General features: G+C 35.7%; 3 protein-coding genes across 4 annotated transcripts in view; 1 reads left to right on the top strand and 2 right to left on the bottom strand.

The window, feature by feature from the left end:
* The window catches only part of LOC107553994 (PQ-loop repeat-containing protein 1), a 47,639-nt gene extending 41,963 nt beyond the window's left edge, over nt 1-5,676 (bottom strand). The window contains exons 1-3 of the mRNA XM_016236351.1: nt 5,511-5,676; nt 1,797-2,038; nt 762-895 (exon numbers count right to left, since the gene is read on the bottom strand). Coding sequence (XP_016091837.1) covers nt 762-895; nt 1,797-1,996 — 334 coding nt within the window. The 5' untranslated portion in view covers nt 1,997-2,038; nt 5,511-5,676. The remainder of the gene's footprint in view (nt 1-761; nt 896-1,796; nt 2,039-5,510) is intronic.
* Nucleotides 5,677-6,176: 500 nt separating this feature from the next.
* LOC107553992 (heat shock factor-binding protein 1-like) lies at nt 6,177-8,808 on the top strand. Of its 2 annotated transcripts, none has more exons than XM_016236350.1 (4): nt 6,177-6,392; nt 6,924-6,990; nt 8,249-8,372; nt 8,514-8,808. In XM_016236350.1, exons 1-3 carry the CDS (start codon nt 6,348-6,350, stop codon nt 8,365-8,367), a joined length of 231 nt encoding a protein of 76 aa, XP_016091836.1. In that variant the 5' UTR covers nt 6,177-6,347; the 3' UTR covers nt 8,368-8,372; nt 8,514-8,808. The 2 variants fall into 2 exon arrangements, with proteins under 2 accessions (XP_016091836.1, XP_016091835.1); XM_016236349.1 differs by lacking the exon at nt 6,177-6,392 and adding an exon at nt 6,619-6,694.
* A 777-nt stretch (nt 8,809-9,585) lies between these two features.
* The window catches only part of LOC107553995 (DNA topoisomerase I, mitochondrial), a 33,054-nt gene continuing 21,237 nt past the window's right edge, over nt 9,586-21,402 (bottom strand). Inside the window, exons 13-20 of the mRNA XM_016236352.1 lie at nt 21,097-21,240; nt 19,626-19,811; nt 18,019-18,087; nt 14,683-14,797; nt 10,395-10,522; nt 10,167-10,261; nt 9,901-10,050; nt 9,586-9,813 (exon numbers count right to left, since the gene is read on the bottom strand). Coding sequence (XP_016091838.1) covers nt 9,711-9,813; nt 9,901-10,050; nt 10,167-10,261; nt 10,395-10,522; nt 14,683-14,797; nt 18,019-18,087; nt 19,626-19,811; nt 21,097-21,240 — 990 coding nt within the window. The 3' untranslated portion in view covers nt 9,586-9,710. The remainder of the gene's footprint in view (nt 9,814-9,900; nt 10,051-10,166; nt 10,262-10,394; nt 10,523-14,682; nt 14,798-18,018; nt 18,088-19,625; nt 19,812-21,096; nt 21,241-21,402) is intronic.

Here is a 21,402-nt window from a genome sequence, read left to right on the forward strand (position 1 = left end):
GCAAAACTCCGCATTTGAACAGTCAATAACAAATACAAAAACATACGTACAGTCGCTGACTCGGAGGCGCCAGATTGTCATAGCAAAGTCGGAATTGACCCTCTTTTTTTTAAGAAATAGTCTTTATGCACAGCCAGCCTTGTACTCTTCTACGTTAAAAAAAAATAAAATAATACAAAAATAAAAACTCGTCCATAAAATACGTTGCACAAATTCGAACATCTGGGTTGTGCTGTTCTGTTGTAAATAAATCTTAACCAATGATTCCTAATTGCATCTACTTCCGGAAGGCCAAATAAAGTGCTTTTGCTTTCGCACTGAAACACAGCGTCTCACTGACATGGCTACATCAACACTACTGCTGTTCCTGAAACCACGCTGCCTTTCTTTGCGTGCACATTTGGGTGGCATTATGCTAATATTTCCACATAGTGACAGACATGTGGGGGCGTGTTAGAATGAGCCGTTTTAGGTAGGTGTGGTTGACAACTTTTATAAAGAATATCTCTGGATTTGAGACTTTAGTCTTTGCAACTTTACAGATCTTCTTTATGCACCAAGAGCTTGTAACACTCCAAAGAGAGAGGAAAACTTGAAATCCCATCATATGACCCCTTTAATATGTTTCCCCAAAATATTGGACACTTTAAAACTTTGAGATAACAAAATATTAAACCAAGTAGTATTTACAAGTAGAAAAAGCACAGTGTTTAAGCAAAGCATTTCACACTCCCGCTGGACACACTGTTTAATGTGATTACCTGTGATGTGGTGCTGTTTAGTACTGACACGGTTGCTGCTCTGGATGGAACAGCACAAATGTAGCATAGCCAACATGGTGAGAATCATCACCACACTCTGCAGGAGCAAAGGCAGCTCAAACTGCTTGCCTATCCTGCAAAACAAAACAATAAATGCTTAATTTAAAGGTAAAGTGCAAAAGCTGTGCTTCTAGAGAAACCAAATAGTTTGCCCAAAAACAAACATGTAGATAAAACAATACCACTATCCACTACATGGATTACTTGTGGGTTATTGTGATGTTTATATCAGCTCTTTGAACTCTCATTCTGACGGCACCCATTCACTGCAGAGGATGTAATGCTAAATTTCTCCAAATCTGTTCTGATGAAGAAACAAACTCATCAGCATCTTGGATGGCCTGCAAGTTAAAGTCACAATGTAACTGACGTTGAGAGAGATCTTTTCTTCCACATTATGACGCATATGCAAATGAAAGTGATTATCAAAAAGAAAACAAATGTAGGCCAGTGCTTGGTTCCACTGGTTGTTGATTGGATGGAGGCAGATCTGAATGCAACTTGCAGTTGAATGTAAAAAGGGGCGGGGTTTTGGCGGTCTAAATTATTTGAGAAGTATGGCATATATCATGCGTTGTTTACCGGAAGATTGAGTTATGACATTGATTAAAAATAAGACATATGCATGAATTAATTGTTTACAATAAGATGAGCAAGATGCATTTAGAAAATAAATGGGTAGATTTAATTTATTTTAACATTTTTAAAAAAAGGAAACTTGAAACACACATACTGTATAATCAAAACATACTTGAAACTGCATAATAAAAATTATATTGAGAAGAAATGCTATTCTCCAAACAAAATGGGACCAAATGAATGAACGAATACATAAAATAGAACATGCATACAAATATACTTATAATTCAGCCTTTATTCATTTGATTTGTCCTGGTTTATTTACTTTGATTTCCACATTGGCCGCTAAGCCATCAATCAACTCTGCTGCAGTAACATTAACTCTCCTCCACTCACCAGAAGAAAATGCGAAGTATATTAGCAACGAGCAGCACCAAACAGACTCTTGTTGAAAATCCCTCTGTGTTATTGGTCCTCTGGATCTCCTGGTACTGGGGGACGTAGGGAACCGCACCTCCAAACACCATCACTCCAGAAGCCAGCCAGGAGAGCAGAGTCCATGAGCTCTCCATGTTCTCCTCTGACCCCTGCTCCATCGCTTAGTCCTTCTCAAACCACTGTCTTTATACTCCCATCCCCTGCAAGAAGAGGTTAGGACACTTTTACATTTAATCACAAATATAGAAAGTGCAATGCAATGTAGTTGAGATTAAATTAGCTAAAAGAAGCTAAAACTAATAAAAGAGGCATATATTGCTGCAACAAACCCTAACAGCACCAATAAAAGCAACAGTGCCACCTTCAGTAACCTTAAAGCTCCCACAGGAACAATAATACCTACAATATAAACATGATTCATGTGGGCCTTTCTGGACATGAAATCCAATGAGGGGCCATTTTCACAGTAGTCAGGAACAGTAAGAGTCGTCTACATGCTGCCACCCATTCTGACGGTATCTCAGCTAAACAGGACGTATGTGCTCACAGGAGGACTGTGCACCAAAAGATAAGGCTCCTTTTTGTTTCTGACCAGACAAAAGTCACATCAAAAGAACAAGCTGAGACACAGGTTCTAGAATACACTGCTGAGAGGTTTCGAAATAGTTTTGAGCTACTTTGCAGCATCAGTTCCCTAATTCAACAAGTCTTTGGACAGATATGTTTCCTGAGGGTGTGAATATTCTTTAAAGTATGCAAGAAAAGGTTTGTGATGCAAGAATTTGTAATCTATGCTAACAGTACTTTTCTTTTTTTCCCCCTGACTAATTCAGATTTACTTGATCAACAGCATCACTGGCCCAAACACAATTTAAATTAAAAGTAATTTTTATATGGATTTAAATTGTAATTTTATATTGTGTATAGTTTTAAATATACATAATTATAATTTAAGTAAAATAAAATATTTAAGAGCTTTTGAAATTAATCAAATAGATTTATTTTAAAAACACTTAAATATTTCTAATATTATTTACATATATCATTTCTTTTTCATACAACGTTAAGTTTTCTTTGCAAAAATAATATAACAATAGTTGGAAATTAAATATAAAATAATAGTGGGGAGAGTTATTATAATCAGAAATGCCAAGACAGTCATAAATCCATAAACACTATTGCATTATGATTAAAAATGATTAATTAAATCCTCATGTGTTCAAGTTATAAACAAATGGTAAATAAAAATGAGGAAAAAACGAAACATTTCATTTATATTTTATTTAAATGTATTTATAAAAGAAACAGACATTATAACGTTAAACATACATAAAACTACATAATTTATATTGAGAAATGCTCTTCTTCAAACAAAAAGGGGCCAACAGAACAAAAACAAACAAAAAGAAAAAAAGGCAAATAGCATAGATGGCAAAACATTACAGATTGGTTTGTCATTTTTCATTTTCAGCTGATTCTTGATGATGCTACCTAAGACTATTCAAGTCGCTTTCAACAAAACTTGATCTGTTAGCCAGTTAGAAGACTCACTAGCTGATATGTTGATGTAAGACAAGGAACATTTCCAAACAAATTTCACACAAAGAGTTTGCAATTAAGCCATAACATGCATGCATATGAGAAAAAAGAAAAGAAAAAACCCAAGTCTAAAGGTACTGCAACACTTTAAAGGAGATTTTGTGGGTTTAAGTGACCAGATTAGTAAGGAATGTTTCCTAACCCCCATGAAGTGGGGAACTGGAACCAAGTACTTGAGCATTGCTCGTGACCTCTATAGTCTAGCAGTGAAGTATGCTTTCTGAGAACTGCTACTGTACATAGAGGTATTCATAACTTCTGCATTCCGTAGGGGGTTGGGCTCTTCTGACATGTCTCCATGTCTCTTTCGTTTGTGTCTCCTACATGAACAGATGCTTCATCCACACATACTGTAAACAGATTGGGCTTCGCTGGACATAAAAAGACTATGATTTTTCTGGAATGGCAAACATGGGCATCAAATACGTTTGGTGTGCTTGAGGCACTTCATAATGCCATGTGCACGTCTGTGTTATGATCTTTAGAAACCGTAAGCAGCAGCACATTTGGACAGCAGGAAAATCCCTTAAATTGGTTCAAACCTAAAGAACTGGTTTACAAAGAACGGTTGTCACTGCATTGCTTAAATTTTGCTTTTCCTGTATAAATAGACTCTTTGACATTCCATTCAGTCGCACTCCGATAGCTGTTCGAAGACAAAACCTCGTGTGAATGGCCACTAAGACTATTAATAGTGATGGGACATCTGAATCATTTAAGTGAGTCGATTCTTTTGAACAGCTCGTTTCAAAAATGATTCAGTGGTTCGTTTACGTCATGTATCACAAGCTATAAAGCTAAAGCCATGTATGCATTATTGTATTTTTTAAATTAAGTTATAGTAGCCTAAAAGAGTGTAATTGTGTGACTCAATCTAGTTTGTCGCAGCCTTGATTCAACTCATAAAATGTAAATTAGAACCCTAAATATAGGTTGATTTGAATTTACAGGCCTATGGAATAGTAAGATTTATTTACCACAATGTGGAAAGTTTTTTTTAAAACCACCATACAATCAAGTCGTAAATAATCGTCTGGTCTGTTAGGTAATAGGCTATTTCAGCTATTTGGCAATTAAAGTAACTTTTTGACCTATTAGTTTAATTTACTTTAAACGTTGTATAATTTCAATCATGACTGCTCGGCTCATAACGAGTCGGACAAATCCAAAAGAGAAACCATCATTTCGAGGCACAAAAGATTCACTCCGACACACTCGGTTAATTCGAGAAACCCTAACGTTTCTGTTTTATTCTTGAACGATCCGGATCTGTTTTGTGAAACGGTTCAAAAAATGATTTTTTATTTTTTTTTTGGAAAAAGATCCGAATCAAAAGAACAATTAGTTCACAAACAGGACATCGATATCATTACAAGGACATGGACAAACCATTCGTGGATACATGAATCCGGTTGTTAGGTAATAGGCTATTTCAGCTATTTGGCAATTAAAGTAACTTTTTGACCTATTAGTTTAATGCTCTATTTACTTTAAACGTTGTATAATTTCAATCATGACTGCTCGGCTCATAACGAGTCGGACAAATCCAAAAGAGAAACCATCATTTCGAGGCACAAAAGATTCACTCCGACACACTCGGTTAATTCGAGAAACCCTAACGTTTCTGTTTTATTCTTGAACGATCCGGATCTGTTTTGTGAAACGGTTCAAAAAATGATTTTTTATTTTTTTTTTGGAAAAAGATCCGAATCAAAAGAACAATTAGTTCACAAACAGGACATCGATATCATTACAAGGACATGGACAAACCATTCGTGGATACATGAATCCGGGTGTGCACATTTTATCGACTGCTTGTCTTGTTGATTATCAAGCGAACCTGATAAACCAAAGTGAATATGAATGAAGTATCGCGTGCAAGAACTCTCCGATCAGCAGATAAACGCAATGCACAATAACACCATGGTGCTTTTCGCTTTAAACGCTCAACTCAAAACTCTTTATGCATATTCAGCAGAGTTTCGCTTTACTGTAACGAAGCAGCTTCATATAACAGAAAGAAGTTGCAAAGAAGGGGTAAAAAAAAAAAAACCGTAGGAAGTTTAAGCATACCTTGTTTCGGGCGAAGACTTGTTTGACAACTATAATAACAGCAGCACACATGAGCATACAGCTCATCTAGTCGAAATCAGGCTAATGCAGTGGAGATGTGGGCTTGACTGCGCAGCTTTCATTGGTCTAATGTTACAGAGGAAGAGGAAAGAAAAACAAATAAACAGGGAACACCACGAGATCTTATCAAACCAAATTAGTTTGAGTAGCGATACTACTCCCATTGTCTTCATTTTGATGTTAGATTATTGGAACGGTAAAACGTGGTAACAATAAAAACACGTCCCTTTCTCGTAGGCTATACCATGTATAAATTGAACAATTTATTCACAACTTTTAAAAGCAATTTATCGTTCAATCTTTATTTTTTTTTTACCAATTGACCTACTCACAAATTAAGCCTGTTTTCTTTGGAAATTTGCCCAAAATATATATCACAAAATGATAAAACAAAGACTTTTAATAATTTCTGCTTCTACACCCAATTGAGCAAAAACAAACTAAACAACCGCAACAAAATGAGCTAAATTATTTAAATACATGCCGGCGTATCCTGCTGTAAGCTGTCACTGGTTTTAATAGATGAAATGACTGTGCATCTTTTGTGTGAGAACTGCTCTGTTGCTGCGCGTATGGTCTGACACGCCAGAGGTTGATTTGCCTGCCTGCAGCTGCGGGAATCGCTCACTGCGAGGGCTCGAAAATCTCGCGGTATTTGTCACGACTCCGTGATTTATCCATCAGCTGATCATCAGAAAGCAAAGAGCTGGGAAGATACACCGTTTAAAGAGGAATAAACATCTTTTTGCAGTTGTACCATCTATTTATTAAAGAAATATGGCAGAGACGGAGCCCAAATCGGTGCAGGATCTCACAGCAGTGGTAGGTTTGATAATAAACGGCATATTTTGGTGGTTAGCTAAGCTAGGCTAATGCTAGGCCCTGTTTATCTGTTCTACTTGATTATAATGCGACATAAGCTTCGTTTACTGTTAGATATAAATGATCTGAGAATACAGTTTTTGTGATGTAAATAAAATGATTTGTTTGCCATGTCTTATTTATTTGTATATTTACACGTTAGATGAACTGAATGTTTCTCTCTAACTGCAGTTGTACCATCTATTTATTAAAGAAATATGACAGAGACGGAGCCCAAATCGGTGCAGGATCTCACAGCAGTGGTAGGTTTGATAATAAACGGCATATTTTGGTGGCTAGCTAAGCTAGGCTAATGCTAGGCCCTGTTTATCTGTTCTACTTGGATTATGATGCGACATAAGCTTCGTTTACTGTTAGATATAAATGATCTGAGAATACAGTTTTTGTGATGTAAATAAAATGATTTGTTTGCCATGTCTTATTTATTTGTATATTTACACGTTAGATGAACTGAATGTTTCTCTCTAACAGGTGCAGACATTGCTGCAGCAGATGCAGGATAAATTCCAGACAATGTCAGACCAGATCATCGGGAGAAATATCCTTTCTTGTTTTTAGCACAGCTGTAGACTTTCAACGAGGTAATAGTAATCTCAGTGATAGCGCCTTATTTTTAATGAGACAGTAAGCGGTTTAGAGGAATTGAAATGAGGTTAGCTGTCATTTAGCAGATTCTTTATAATCTAAGATAGTATTTCATTTTTGCATACAGTCCATCTTAAGCAAATGGGGGCAAAATGCCTTGCTCAGGGGTTTCTGAAGGTCTTAAATAGGCATTCAAGTTTTCCACAAATTAAGGCCTTAAAAGTATTTAAATTACAGCAGTAATGGCATTGAATGTTGCATGCACTGCTAAAAATGATCTCAGTATTTTGTCTTGTTTTCCCAATACAAATATCTAAAAATCTTTAAATTAAGATGCCTTTACCTGATGCAATATGACGATATGAAGTCTATTCTGAGAAATTGAACAAAATCAAGTGTTTAAAACAAGAACAAATATCCATCAGACGGTTATGAAAACTGTTTAAACCCGTTGTCAAATATTTATTCTTTAATCAAACTCAAATTTTTAACAGTTTCACAGAAAATAACACTTCTTGTGTCATTTTGCTTCAAGCAAGTGTATCCTGATTTAAGAATCTTTATAGATTTGCACTGAAAAACCAAATCAAAATACTGAGGAAGGGTTGGGAGCAAAAGTATTTAACTTTTGTTAAAAAAAAGTAATGGAGATTGTTTGAAAGTTGTATTTTCAAACTTTGAAGTGTTGCAAATACAAGCTCTTGTACTTACTACATTTTCTTTCCTCGGTCTTGAAAAAAGCTTTCAATTTACCTTTATAAAATCCACAGAAACCCTGAGGGTACAAAGCTGAGGAGGACTTAACTCTTCCAAAGTCTGAACTGTCAGTCGTCAGGGGGGTTAATCCAGATCTTTAACCACTAAAATGCCACAACCATTGTCGAACAGGAAGAGCATCTCTCAAACTCATACAAATCTCAGACCCACATACAAATCTCTTCAGAAAAGCTCCACATTTTCACAGAACCAAAATTGACCACAACCACAAGATCACCATTCTGTGATCAGGTTCACAAAACTATCTGTAAAAATCCAAACGCGTAAATGCTTTAATCCAGTGCTATGCAGGTTTACAAATACATACAAATGTTTACAGTCAAGATCTACTAAGCAGACATTGCTTTAGTCATGCACTCAATGCCTTGATATGAGTATTTAAATGGTGTGGTATTACCTGTACTTGCTCCTTTATCTTCCTTAATAAGATCCACTTGATGAAATGAGCACCCGCATCGATGATCTAGAGAAGAATATTGCAGACCTGATGACTCAGGCGGGAGTGGAAGAGATTGAAGGGGAGAACAAGGTCAAAGAGGGAGAGGCCTCCTAGTAGAGGTACTTTCCATTTCAATCGACTAAACTATTTTAGGTGAAACCAGTTGTGAATGTTTGATCCTAAATGGAAATTTGAAATGCATTTCATTCTGGTATGCTGTATTAAAATGCACTGCACTGATTCAGTGTTATCTTTCACAGAATCCTGAGTAGCAAAAACTATCAACACTCTTCAGGAGAAGCAAGATTTTCTCTATGGTGACTAACATATTTTGGTTTGAAGTAATGCTTTTTTTAATATTTAGAATTTAAAGTCAGTCCTAGTACTGTGACTATGCTACCCTTTTTCTGTAATGGATTGCAAAGAACTTTTTAAACACGACATCCAACTGTAGAACCGAACCCTGCGTTACTGTAATAGCACTAGCCCAAGTGCCAACCTAACACCATTCCTGTTAAAGTGAATTTATTGTTGAATTAAAGTTGTTTCTTAAAACCTGTGTCCTCATCTCTCTTTACTGGTATAGCTCCTTTAAACCAAACTGTGAAGTCTGTATTAACACCATTATAGTTCATGGTTTCACCCAGTCCTCTCTAGCATTTGCAAGTTAGTTGAATATAATAAAAAGGAACGCATGCTGACACACAAAATCTCTTGGGTCAAATACGCTCAAGCTAAAACTAATAGGGTGAATTCTTGGAAATGTAAATCACATTGTTTATAATTGATCAACATGTAAGCTGGGTGAGATGATGATTAACACCTTTCCATGCAATTTAAAACCATAACACTATCAAAGGTCTTCAGCTAAAATTTGACTAAATCGCTTGATAAGATTTTTCCCCTCCAAGAAAAATCTATTTTTGAATCTGGACTCATGGAAAAAGGCTTGAAGGGATATATATTGGTAAATTATATTGGACCAAAAAACATGTCCAAACCATGAACATTTTACACCAAAATGTTAACTGAATAATAACTTGTATTTATAATAGTATTAGTAAATCTTGGAATTATGTGTCATACAGAATTGTATCAGGACTGGATGATTTTCATTACGGTTTCATTACTTTTTTCACATTATGTTAATGAGAATTACTAGATGTTAAAAAATAATTTATATATAAAATTTACCATTTTTACCTTATTTTGGGGTGAAATACAACATCTGAAATGTCTCTCAAAAAGCTTTTGTAGTTAAAAAAAAAAATGAACAAATGAAGAACATTTATTGAACTTTCTTAAAATAACTTGGAACATTTGATTAAACAATATAAAAATTGAACAATATAAAAGTGACAACAATAATCAGCAAAACGCTGCACAACGCACAGTTTCTATTAAAATGTACATTTGTATAAAACACTGAGTTGAATTGGAGAATGAACAAACCACGCTTAGAACACAAAGTCATGTTCAGTCATGTCGATAGCCCAGGCAAACTTATCCCTTAGGGTTTTGTTGTAAATTTTATCCAGCTGCACCTCCATGTTCTTACACCTAGAAGCAGAAAATAAAGTCAACATTCTGATATGAAATACAACAAGACTTCCTGTGTAGCAACTTTGTGTACGAGTATGACATCACCAGGCCACGCTGATGCGTGGATCCAGGTAGTTGAGTTTGGAGGTGCTCAGGGCGATCTGTTTGTTCTCCTCTCGGTCTGTAGCCTGAACCTCCATCTTCAGCAGCTGTTCCTCACACCTCTGCACAGCTTTCTTCTTCTTCTCCACCACACTGAACACACACAAAATGCTTTTACATGTGAATATCATATTCATTTATAAAAGGATCCTAATAGCTGGAAGAGCAAATAAACGTCCCCTTTCAGAGGCCTGGAATGAGATACTGACATAAGCAGCTTATTGTCTGAGCTCCCTTTGGCTTCTTTCTTGGCCTGCTTTAGCTCTTTCTTAGCCAAGTCCAGCTGCTCCTTCCTGCTGTCAATCTTAAAGAAGAGAAGAGAGAAAAAACAAACCTAATAAAACAGAATCATATTCAAATGCCTCTCATGATATTTGAATGGTTTTTTTTTGCTGTAAAATATTTTTTTTCACTATTCAGTTTCATATCTCCAGTACCTTTGCTTGCAGGTTAGCCATGGACTGTTCGAAGGTCTTTGGCGGCGCCCGCTGATGGTTACATAGAATTGCAACCGCACGGTTTGCCCTGTTGTAAGAGAGCAACTTCTCTGCCACATTTTCCTTCACTGTAGTAAGAATGACACATTTAACACACACACACACACACACACACACACACACACACCGAGAGAGAAAGAGAAGTAAAAAGTTTAGTTAAATAACAGATACATTTAAATGTGGAAACTGGCAGCCGTTACATTCCTCCTTTAGAGTAAATATGTCATATCCATTTAAACAAAATAACTATTACTTTTCAAACAGTTACTTTTGATAAAGATGATTTATTTAACAAATTAAACTAAACTAAATAAACAAGTAATGAGTAAGCCAAAAATTCAGTGACCGACTCAAAGACAGTTGCTTTGTTTCTGAATGAATCAGCTGTTTGAAAGAATCGGTTGAATGAATGACTCATTTATTAAGACAGTGACTTGCTGCCACCTACTGGCTGTTTTAGTTTCATATTTAGAGTATAATTGAATTTTTTTTCAATACGTCAATATTATCATTTATGCAATGTTGAAACAAAATATTTATTTCTAAAGCTGCTTTTCTATAATGTCTATTCAATGCTTTTCCTTCGTTTAACACAATGTCTTTAAATGATCTTTTAGGAGTTAATTTCTCAGCCAAAACTGCTGTGCAAATAATTAATTGGCACATCATGTAATTAATTTGATTAAAAGCTTATAATTAGAAGTGCATATATAAAGTACAATACTTCCATTTAAACAATTTTTTTGCATTAACATTTTTTTCCACTTTATAGTAAAGAGAATTGTGCTTAGTTGTAATAAAATAATAAAAAGGCTAAATCATTTTTTTACTGTTATAAAACAATAATAAATATTCTTCATAAAATAAAGCAATAAGCCCCAAGAAGCCCTTAGCTGTTATAAATTCACTGTAAACCACGGCTTCACGGGGCTTATTGCTTTTATAAAACGGTTATTCCATATACGTATTACGGTTTCACAAAATAAAACAGAGCAAAGAAAGTGTAATGATATTAATAAAAACAGTATTCTTCCACCAAACAATGTAGTTCCTCAGAATCAGTTGTGGTTGCAACAAAGTGGTTGCCAAGCAACTGACAAATGCAAATAAAGGTGTATGTTTGTAGAGTAATTTACAACAGCTTCGAACGTGGCTCAGCCAATCACTATCAATTTTATAAAATTGAAATTTTTTTTTTGACTGAGGTAAAACAATTACCGGTCACACTTTAACCGAGAGAGAAAGAGAAGTAAAAAGTTTAGTTAAATAACAGATACATTTAAATGTGGAAACTGGCAGCCGTTACATTCCTCCTTTAGAGTAAATATGTCATATCCATTTAAACAAAATAACTATTACTTTTCAAACAGTTACTTTTGATAAAGATGATTTATTTAACAAATTAAACTAAACTAAATAAACAAGTAATGAGTAAGCCAAAAATTCAGTGACCGACTCAAAGACAGTTGCTTTGTTTCTGAATGAATCAGCTGTTTGAAAGAATCGGTTGAATGAATGACTCATTTATTAAGACAGTGACTTGCTGCCACCTACTGGCTGTTTTAGTTTCATATTTAGAGTATAATTGAATTTTTTTTCAATACGTCAATATTATCATTTATGCAATGTTGAAACAAAATATTTATTTCTAAAGCTGCTTTTCTATAATGTCTATTCAATGCTTTTCCTTCGTTTAACACAATGTCTTTAAATGATCTTTTAGGAGTTAATTTCTCAGCCAAAACTGCTGTGCAAATAATTAATTGGCACATCATGTAATTAATTTGATTAAAAGCTTATAATTAGAAGTGCATATATAAAGTACAATACTTCCATTTAAACAATTTTTTTGCATTAACATTTTTTTCCACTTTATAGTAAAGAGAATTGTGCTTAGTTGTAATAAAATAATAAAAAGGCTAAATCATTTTTTTACTGTTATAAAACAATAATAAATATTCTTCATAAAATAAAGCAATAAGCCCCAAGAAGCCCTTAGCTGTTATAAATTCACTGTAAACCACGGCTTCACGGGGCTTATTGCTTTTATAAAACGGTTATTCCATATACGTATTACGGTTTCACAAAATAAAACAGAGCAAAGAAAGTGTAATGATATTAATAAAAACAGTATTCTTCCACCAAACAATGTAGTTCCTCAGAATCAGTTGTGGTTGCAACAAAGTGGTTGCCAAGCAACTGACAAATGCAAATAAAGGTGTATGTTTGTAGAGTAATTTACAACAGCTTCGAACGTGGCTCAGCCAATCACTATCAATTTTATAAAATTGAAATTTTTTTTTTGACTGAGGTAAAACAATTACCGGTCACACTTTATTTCAAGGTCCAATTCTCGCTATTAACTACCACTTTTGCCTAAATAAACTCCTAATTTGCTGCTTATTAATGGTTAGTAAGGTAGGCCCTAGTTGAGTTAAGTTTAGGTATTGGGTAGCATTAGGGATGTAGAATATGGTCATGCCGAGTAGAATATGGTCATGCTAAGATAAGTACTAATAAACAGCAAATATGTTAATATGCATGCTAATAAGCAACTAGATAACAGTGAGAACTGGTCCCTATACTAAAGTTTTACCCAGTTACCTGCATATTCGCCTGCATAGTGAGGTTCATCATAATTACAATTTTGTATGAAGGAAAAAAGCAAAAACATTGTTAAAATGGCTAGAAATTGATAATTACAGGGCCTCAAACAGGCTTCTCTGTAAATTTGTAAATTCCAAGCCAACATGAACACCACTTACACACACACACACACACACACGGCACCTGATGGGCGAGACCCTGCCACACACTGAGCTGATTTAATTAGAGCTTGTAGCGGATGCAGAAAACAGATTTCCTCTCAGTGGCAATCTGACACCTCCACCCCAGCATTACACACACACACATCACATGCACACACTGCAGCACTCGCTCTAGAGATACTCGGATAGTTACACTACTCACAAACAAACACAAGTCTCATTAGCGCAAACACACAATTCAGTAATTAATGAAAACACCAAAGCTAGAGGCACAAACAAACTAGAATGCGCCCATCAAACCATGTCCTAACCAGGCATGATGCGATAAAAGCAACATCTTTCATGTTAATAAGGAGTTGTCGTCTTAATAAATTATGTCCAATTCAAGCAAAGAGCAACAGGAAATTTTGTTGGACAGTTGTGTGTGTGTGTATATATATATATATATATATTTTAAGGGGGTCTGAATACTTTCCGTACCCACTGTATATAAAAACAATAATTTTTCAATATAGGGTTTTCCTGAAGCAACATAAAAGCACTGACTGAATCCAGATGTTTAAACGGTTCATAGCTACATTCTGTGGTTTCTGGTTTGGGCTCCATAGATCTATGATTAATGACAAAGGAACAAAACTTTGCAAACTGAAGAACCACTGATGCAATACACACTTAAAGTCTGTGAAAAAGTCCAAAACTTTGCAAACAGACAGCATGGTTGAAAAAAATAAATATCACAAATTATTTTAAATACATGGTCTATTATATAAAATCTGAAACCTTTACGGTATATTATATAAAATCTGAAACCTTTACAGTTAAACATAAGAACTCTCCACAGCAATAGCGCTAGACTTTGGTGAGAAATGTATCTTTTAAACATTACCTTAAGTAGCCCTAAAATATCAGAATTAAAACTAAAATTAAAAGTACGAGTACTTAAAAATAAATAGAAACTAGAAATAAAATGGAAATTAAAACAAAAATTGAAACTAAATTGAGAAAACAAAAAAAGAAATAGAAACTGCACAATAAAGTAATAAACAATGAAAACTATAATAAACCTGAAGGACAATCAGTGAGACTGCAATGAGCTATGGACTCAAACACTGATGTGAAACTGTGGCTAGTCACTTTATCTTTTCGCAAAGTAGAAACTTTGTTAATTATGTTGCTTGCATAAAGTTTGGACATGCTGTCATACTAACAATATCCATATGTTCTTGTGGACTCAGTTGTCAAAATGTATGTTTTTTTTTAACACTCTTGACAGCAATCCATATTGGCATCATAATCAAGCTTTTTAGCAAATGTTCCAACATACATCCATACTGACGGCATGACTGAACATCTGGAAGTTGTACTAGTTTTCTTGATGTTGAATGTTCATTTGAAGTTTGACTGATAGAATGGAGGACGAAAATAGGAGAGAAAGTGAGGCAGAACAACAAGACACTCACTGTTGCGGAGTTCTTTCAGCTGTTGCTGCAGGGTTATGGAGGCGTTATATGTCCTAAAAACCTTTGCAGTCAATCCTGGCATGAGGGAACTCAGGTGTTTATTCAGCAATTGAGTCTGTAAAGGCAAAAACAAGACATTAAAGGTAGTATTCAAACACAAACACTGAGAAATCATGGTATTTAATTATCCAGCTTTACTGTAAAACACATGATGGCGCTGTTGTCTTTGTCTATAAATAAATACACACACAAAAAAAAGATGTCTAAAAGAGCAAATCTCAATAGGGCAATCTTTTTTTTTTTTTCCTCCAAAGATAGCAGACATTTGTTCCAACTTTAATGGATTTGTGAGTGCAGGAGTATGGGTTGTATGTTCCAGACATAAAAAAAGCAAATCCATTAAATCTGGCTACATCAACAAGATGCGTCTTAAAAAGGGCTCAGACAAGCTATGCAACCAACAAGTTGTCTGATGTGCATCCACATCACACTCATTCGAAAACGTCTTAACTGTAAAACCCTTGCTCACTTTTCCTTTACGACCAAAGTACTATAAATCCAAATATTTACTTCACAAACTGATTTTGTGCGACCCAGTGGAATACAAGTACAGTCACACATCTGCATTCTAATGAAGCTAGATGTGTTTTCTTAAAGATACTAAATGCTAATGACACCAGCTGTGTCCTAGCATGTCAACCGCTGCTAATGTTCAGCACACACACTGCCGTCTGATGACACTTGCATGGCAAGACACTTGACGCATGTTGAACATGTCGGTCTGTTCGACACAGTTCACCTGGGAACACTGTGACATTTGGGCTAGGACACCCAGTGACTCAAAGGAACAGCAAAGAGTTTGTGTGTGTTTTTTACCGAACTATACTTCTGGGAACACAAGTGCTGCAAAATGTCCCTCAAATGATAGCTAAACCTGACAAGCTACTTTTGGGGACATCCTCATAAAAATGACTAAATGTCCCTTTTAGCTCTACAGTTGTATTATAGGGACAAGACTATAATTAGAGTAGACAAGCAGATTAGTTCGTGTATAATTATAGTTAGCCTTTTTCACTAGGCCTTTTTGCCATTGTGTGGATATGAATACAAAGAGAAGAGAGAAAACAACAATGGAAAGTGATGAAGGAAATGACAATGTGGACTCAAGCCTCTTAAGAAACACATTCAAATATGCACAAAACAATGAAACAACAAAACAAAAAATAAAATACAGAAATGACAATGTGGACTCAAGCCTTTAAAGGGGTCATATGATGCTTTTTTAAAGATTATTATTTTGTGTATTTGGTGTAACAGAATATGTTGACATGCTTTAATGTTCAAAAAACACATTATTTTTCAAATACTGTACATTATTGTAAGTCCTCTATGCCCCGCCTCTCTCAAACGCTTAGTTTTCTACAAAGTCCCTCCTTCCGACAAGCGCAGTCTGCTCTGATTGGCCAGCTGACCCAGTGCATTGTGATTGGCCAAACACCGCAAGCACTCGTCGGAAATGTAACGCTCCTTACCATAATCGCAAGCTTCATCTTTCAAAATAAATGTAAAGACAGAGCCCGAAAGGGGAACAGATTCGCGTGACAGACACCGTGATGAAGCTGGTCTCTCTCGCTGTCTCGCACGCACGCGCGCACACACACACACACACACACACACACACACGATGCGCAAAACTCCGCATTTGAACAGTCAATAGCAAATACTTAAACTAATAACAAAACAGTAGCTGATTCAGAAGCGCCAGATTGTCATAGCAAAGTCAGAATTACCTCCTCTCCTAGGTTCACGAAACGGTCGTCCATAAAATGCATTGCTGTTCTGTTGTAAGTCATCTTAAAAATTCCTAAATGCATCTACTTTCGGAAGGCCAAATAAAGTGCTTTTGCTTTCGCCTAGAGAAACACAGCGTCTCCCTGACATGGCTGCTTCAACACTAACTGCGGTTACTGAAACCACGCCGCCTTTCTTTGCGTGAACATTTGGGCAGCATTATGCAAATATTTCCACATAGTGAGGTAGATATGTGGGGGCGTGTTAGAACGAGCCGTTTTAGGGCGGCGTGGCAGAGTCTTAACTTTGATAAAGAATATCTCTTTGGTTTTGAGACTTTAGTCTTTGCAACTTCAGGGATCTTATCTATGCACAATCAGCTTGTAACACTCCAAAGAGAAAGGAAAACTTGAAATCGCATCATGTGACCCCTTTCAGAAAGAAACATTCAATTGTGCACAAAACAAAAAAATAACAAATACAGAAATCACAATGTGGAATCGAGCCTCTAAGAAACATTCAAATGTGCACAAAACAAAGCGAAACAATAAAGAAAAACAAAAATGTAGACACAAGGCTCTAAGAAACATTCAAATGTGCACAAAACAAAACAAAAAACACGAAACAAACAAGAACAAAAATGACAATGTGGACTCGAGACTCTAAGAAACATTTCAAATGCACAAAACAAAATAATGAAACTAAAACAAATATAAAAAAAAACAACACCAAATATATATATATATATATATATATATATATATATATATAAAAAAATAAATAAATATGGCTTACATCACTCTTTCAATTAACTTTTATGGTATATTTTCTCCCATTTTATTGTATGCGTATCTTATCACAGACTTCTTAGAAAAGTAATAGAACAAGTAAAAGGCGAGTTAAATACTCCATTTGTATCCTCCTATGCAAACACTCTCTCATTAAAACGTTTCTATTTAGATAGCTAGGTAAATGATTGCATCTGACTGTGTGTAATATATAAAACAGCGTCTGTTCTATTGAGGGTTCAGCCAAGTTAAAGACACTTATTTTTTTTCCCTGAGCATCATATATGCACACACTTAAGCACAGAAGCTTAAAAGCACAGCAGCATGTAATAAGATTTGCAGCACTTTGTGAAAGAGGGCCAGTATTACTCTGCCGCATCCTCTCTCGTTCACCCCTTCGCTCGGCCTTTCACAGAGCCAATCGGAAGAGCCCAAAGTACAGATTAACGTTCCCCCTCCACGATGGCCCACCATTACCAACCTGACCTCACTGAAAGGGGCACATTTCTCTCTCTCTCTCTCACACACACACAAACAGTTTTCAAATTTTCTCTCACAATCCACCTCTCTGTCCTTCAGTGAGGGCAGAATCTTTCGGCTGCAGAAATTAAGACTGAAATATAAAAAAAAAAAACCGGCTGAAAAGAAAAACCACCATCCTTTAGTGAGAGCTTTTATGATGCAAGTCTCTCGAGAATCGTATCCCTCAGAATGAAAACTCTACGACTCTGCCGCCGTTTCAGAACATTACACTCACATTGAGTCGATCAAAGAGGTCGTCTCCTCCTTGCTTGTTTTCCATGAAAAGCTTGAGGTTTTTGAAAACCTGAAACAGAGAACACATGTTAGCTTGTTTATCGTATGCACAGAACAGAGGCTGAGAGGAAAGGAAAGAGAGGGAGCGGTACTCTCAATTATATTTGACATTTCGCAGAAGTCCTGTTTTCCTCCACTCCTACTAAACAAACCAGCTAAAATATGCATGGAACTAATTAATGGTAGCAGATGTGGTGCTTTTAAATCAGTCTCATTTGAATAACAATTTATCCTTGAGCCAAATGCATGAAGAAGAAAATAAACAGACCGCTCGCCAAGCAATGACAGAATTTATATTTCTGGAACATTTTCCCCCAATTTAACACGCTTGTATGGTACTAATGATTGATTCATATGCTGACCTTCCTGTCTAATAAGCACACAGAGGGTAGCTCAACATTAACATGATCACATATTCAACACTCACCCTAATATGGCCAGATAAAGCAGGTCCAAAATTCTCAGACCACTAGCAACATTTTTTCTTTTTCCATTTTTGTAATACAACTGAACATTTTTTATTACAAGTTATATTATCAGCATAATAGTTTGAGTAAAAACTTGAACTGGGACATTAAATTCAATTCTACAATGTCTTAGTATTTGTTTGTTTGACAGCAACACTTGAGTTTGTGTAAAACCAGATGATCATGTTCTCCAGCATGATTTGAGATGACCTGAAAGAGCATCTTCGGCCTCAATGGAAGTAAATCTGTACAAAGGAGTTACATAATCAATGTCACAACTTTGCTTAATTAGTGACTTAAAAATAGTGCAGGATCTTAAATATTTTTTTCTTTTCTTTTAAAGCATTCTTGTTTTTTATTTTCATTTCTAAAATGAGGAATTAGGATTTCTAATGCAGCCTCAGACGCCTGAACATTTATTTGCTCAAAATAACAGAAAAGGAATAACAGCATATTGACAATAATGAATCTAAAACCAAAGATCAGCTCCAGATGATGTGGCACGAAGTTCCAAGGCTTTAATTGTTATTAATTATGCCTTTAACAAGGTGATGAGGAAGTGGGGGTTGGTTTTCACCATACCTGCAATTATATTTGACATTTCCGCAAAGTCTGCCTGTCGCCAAATAAACTTGCAAGATATTCAGAAACTAATTAATTTTCACTTGATGAGCTTCTTTCAAATGTTCTCATTAACATTATGAGGCCCACACTCTTCCTCTAATGTGACCTGCTGCTTGTGAACAGTGAAGAAACAATACTTTCTACAGCTATGAACTGTGCTAAAATAACCACCCACCTGTTATGACTAAAATTACCATAAAACGTTCATTTTTTTTTCAGCTGGTGCTCTAAAGAGGTAATTGATAAAAGGTCTAGATTTGCATTTTATGTAAGAACGAACAGATCAAGTACAATTCAGCATGCAAATAAAGGGAAAAAAAGATTTTAAACAGTCAATGGAAGATTGTCAATTTAATGTGAAATATTATTAGAAATGTATACAAATCAAAACACAGACCAGACACAGGAATATAGATGCAAGCCAGTACAATCGGTTGTCTCTTAAAAAAATCCTTACCCTTTTGATCACTGGGACCTTGTTGTAGTAGCGGATGCAATCTTTACCCAGGAAGTCGAACTCTACCACACACTTCTGCCCGTCCAGTGTGTCGTGTAAAGTGATGTGCTCCACACGTAGTGAGCAACAACCCACGGTGTCTGCCGTCTCGCCCTCTTCCTTTTCATTACCTGCTCTCAGAGCCAGCTGAAGAGTTTAACACAGACATACACCTGCTTCATTCAGACATGACTCTACATCTCCAGAGCATCTTAGAGTGAAAGCGTAGCTGTTTGTGAACATTTGGACATGACCGTGGACTGAAAACTGCAGTATGGTACAGCTGAATGTAATAAGAACTGACTCATGAAACCTTTGATACTGGATCTAACCTTTGATCCAGTATCTCAACACAGAATGCTTTGAAACTGAGGAAAAGATGCTTGCCTTTAAGACATATTTCCATTAAACAACAAAAAAAAAAAAGTCACATCATAAGTTGCACTGAGAGATGTGGAAAAAACACCTGTGAAAAAACACTGAATAATAATAAAAAAATAATAATAATTAGATTTACAAAAAATTATTGCAGAATTGTGCATTATATATTTTTTTCTTCAAAGTTGCAAATTAGGAGAAATTATGCAATTATGAAATATGAATTTGCAATCATGAAGTAACAATTACGAGTATGCTGCAATTGAAATCTGCTAATATGAGAAGTCGCAATTATGAAAAATAGCCGCAAGTACGAGAAAGTTTCAATTGTAATTTGGTCTTATGAGAAAAGTTACGTAAAATTGAGGCAAATTAAGTTACTGTTATGTGAAACAGTTGCAACTATGATAAATCATTTCAATATATGTAGCATAAGTCACAATTACGAGAAACGGTCAATAAAAGCAGCCTTGAATGCTTCACACTTTTCGAAGATGTGATATATTCATCAGTCAACACTATATTATTGTCTAGCTTCATAAGGCAACTTAAATGAACCATAACACGAGAAACTGAACTTTGATCTTTTGAAATAAAGATTTCATTATAGTATGAAACATACTTTAACTGTCAGAACTTAAAACTTCAGTCCAAAACAACCATTAATTGAAACGAAGATGCAAAAATATCTTGTTCTCATTTGGCAACTCCGCTTCAGTAATCAAAGTCCAAAAGAGCTCAAATAACATAAGTTAACCACAGGGGGAAAAATGTATCAAAATGTATAATATAACCTCCTATGGACACCTGCAGATATTTCTGAGCGGTTGCCACAGTTTAAACAAATGGCCAGGAAATAATGCACCATGCTGTCCTATGTGATATCTCCTCAATCTCTGCTGCATTTATTCTCACCAGGCATTTTAATTGACATGAACTGATTAACGGTACACTCTAACTCTTTGGTCTTTCTAAAATAAAGTCATCATGATTGAAAGCCCACTGATGTAGTGCAAGTACACAAATTACGTTTGTGCAGCTTGTGTGGCCTGACCTTGTCAATAAAGTAGAGGGCTACGGCTCTCTGGCGTGTGCCCATCTGTTTGGACTTGAGGTCCTCCTGGTACTGGGCTCGGATGGCATCCACACATGTCTTCAGTTTACGAGCCACCTCATACTTTTCCCAATCCTTCTCACCCTACAGGAGACAAAAAAGTAACAAAGAAAAAGCAAATGATCTGACAAGTGACAGCACACCCTGACACACCGTGAGTGATCAGTTTGAAAGTTCCATCTTATTCCAAAGGAGCAGATTGAATTATGAGGGGATGTAAAAGATTGTTTAAAAATAGCTTAAAGA

Source organism: Sinocyclocheilus grahami, unplaced genomic scaffold (assembly GCF_001515645.1).
Source record: "Sinocyclocheilus grahami isolate Dianchi unplaced genomic scaffold, SAMN03320097.WGS_v1.1 scaffold487.1, whole genome shotgun sequence".
NCBI lineage: Eukaryota > Metazoa > Chordata > Actinopteri > Cypriniformes > Cyprinidae > Sinocyclocheilus > Sinocyclocheilus grahami.

Coding starts and splice junctions, on each gene's coding strand:
- LOC107553992 (XM_016236350.1), top strand. CDS start 6,348: ATGGCAGAGACGGAGCCCAAATCGGTGCAGGATCTCACAGCAGTG. Junction 6,393..6,923: donor TGCAGGATCTCACAGCAGTG/GTAGGTTTGATA, acceptor TCTCTCTAACAG/GTGCAGACATTGCTGCAGCA. Junction 6,991..8,248: donor AGACCAGATCATCGGGAGAA/ATATCCTTTCTT, acceptor AATAAGATCCAC/TTGATGAAATGAGCACCCGC.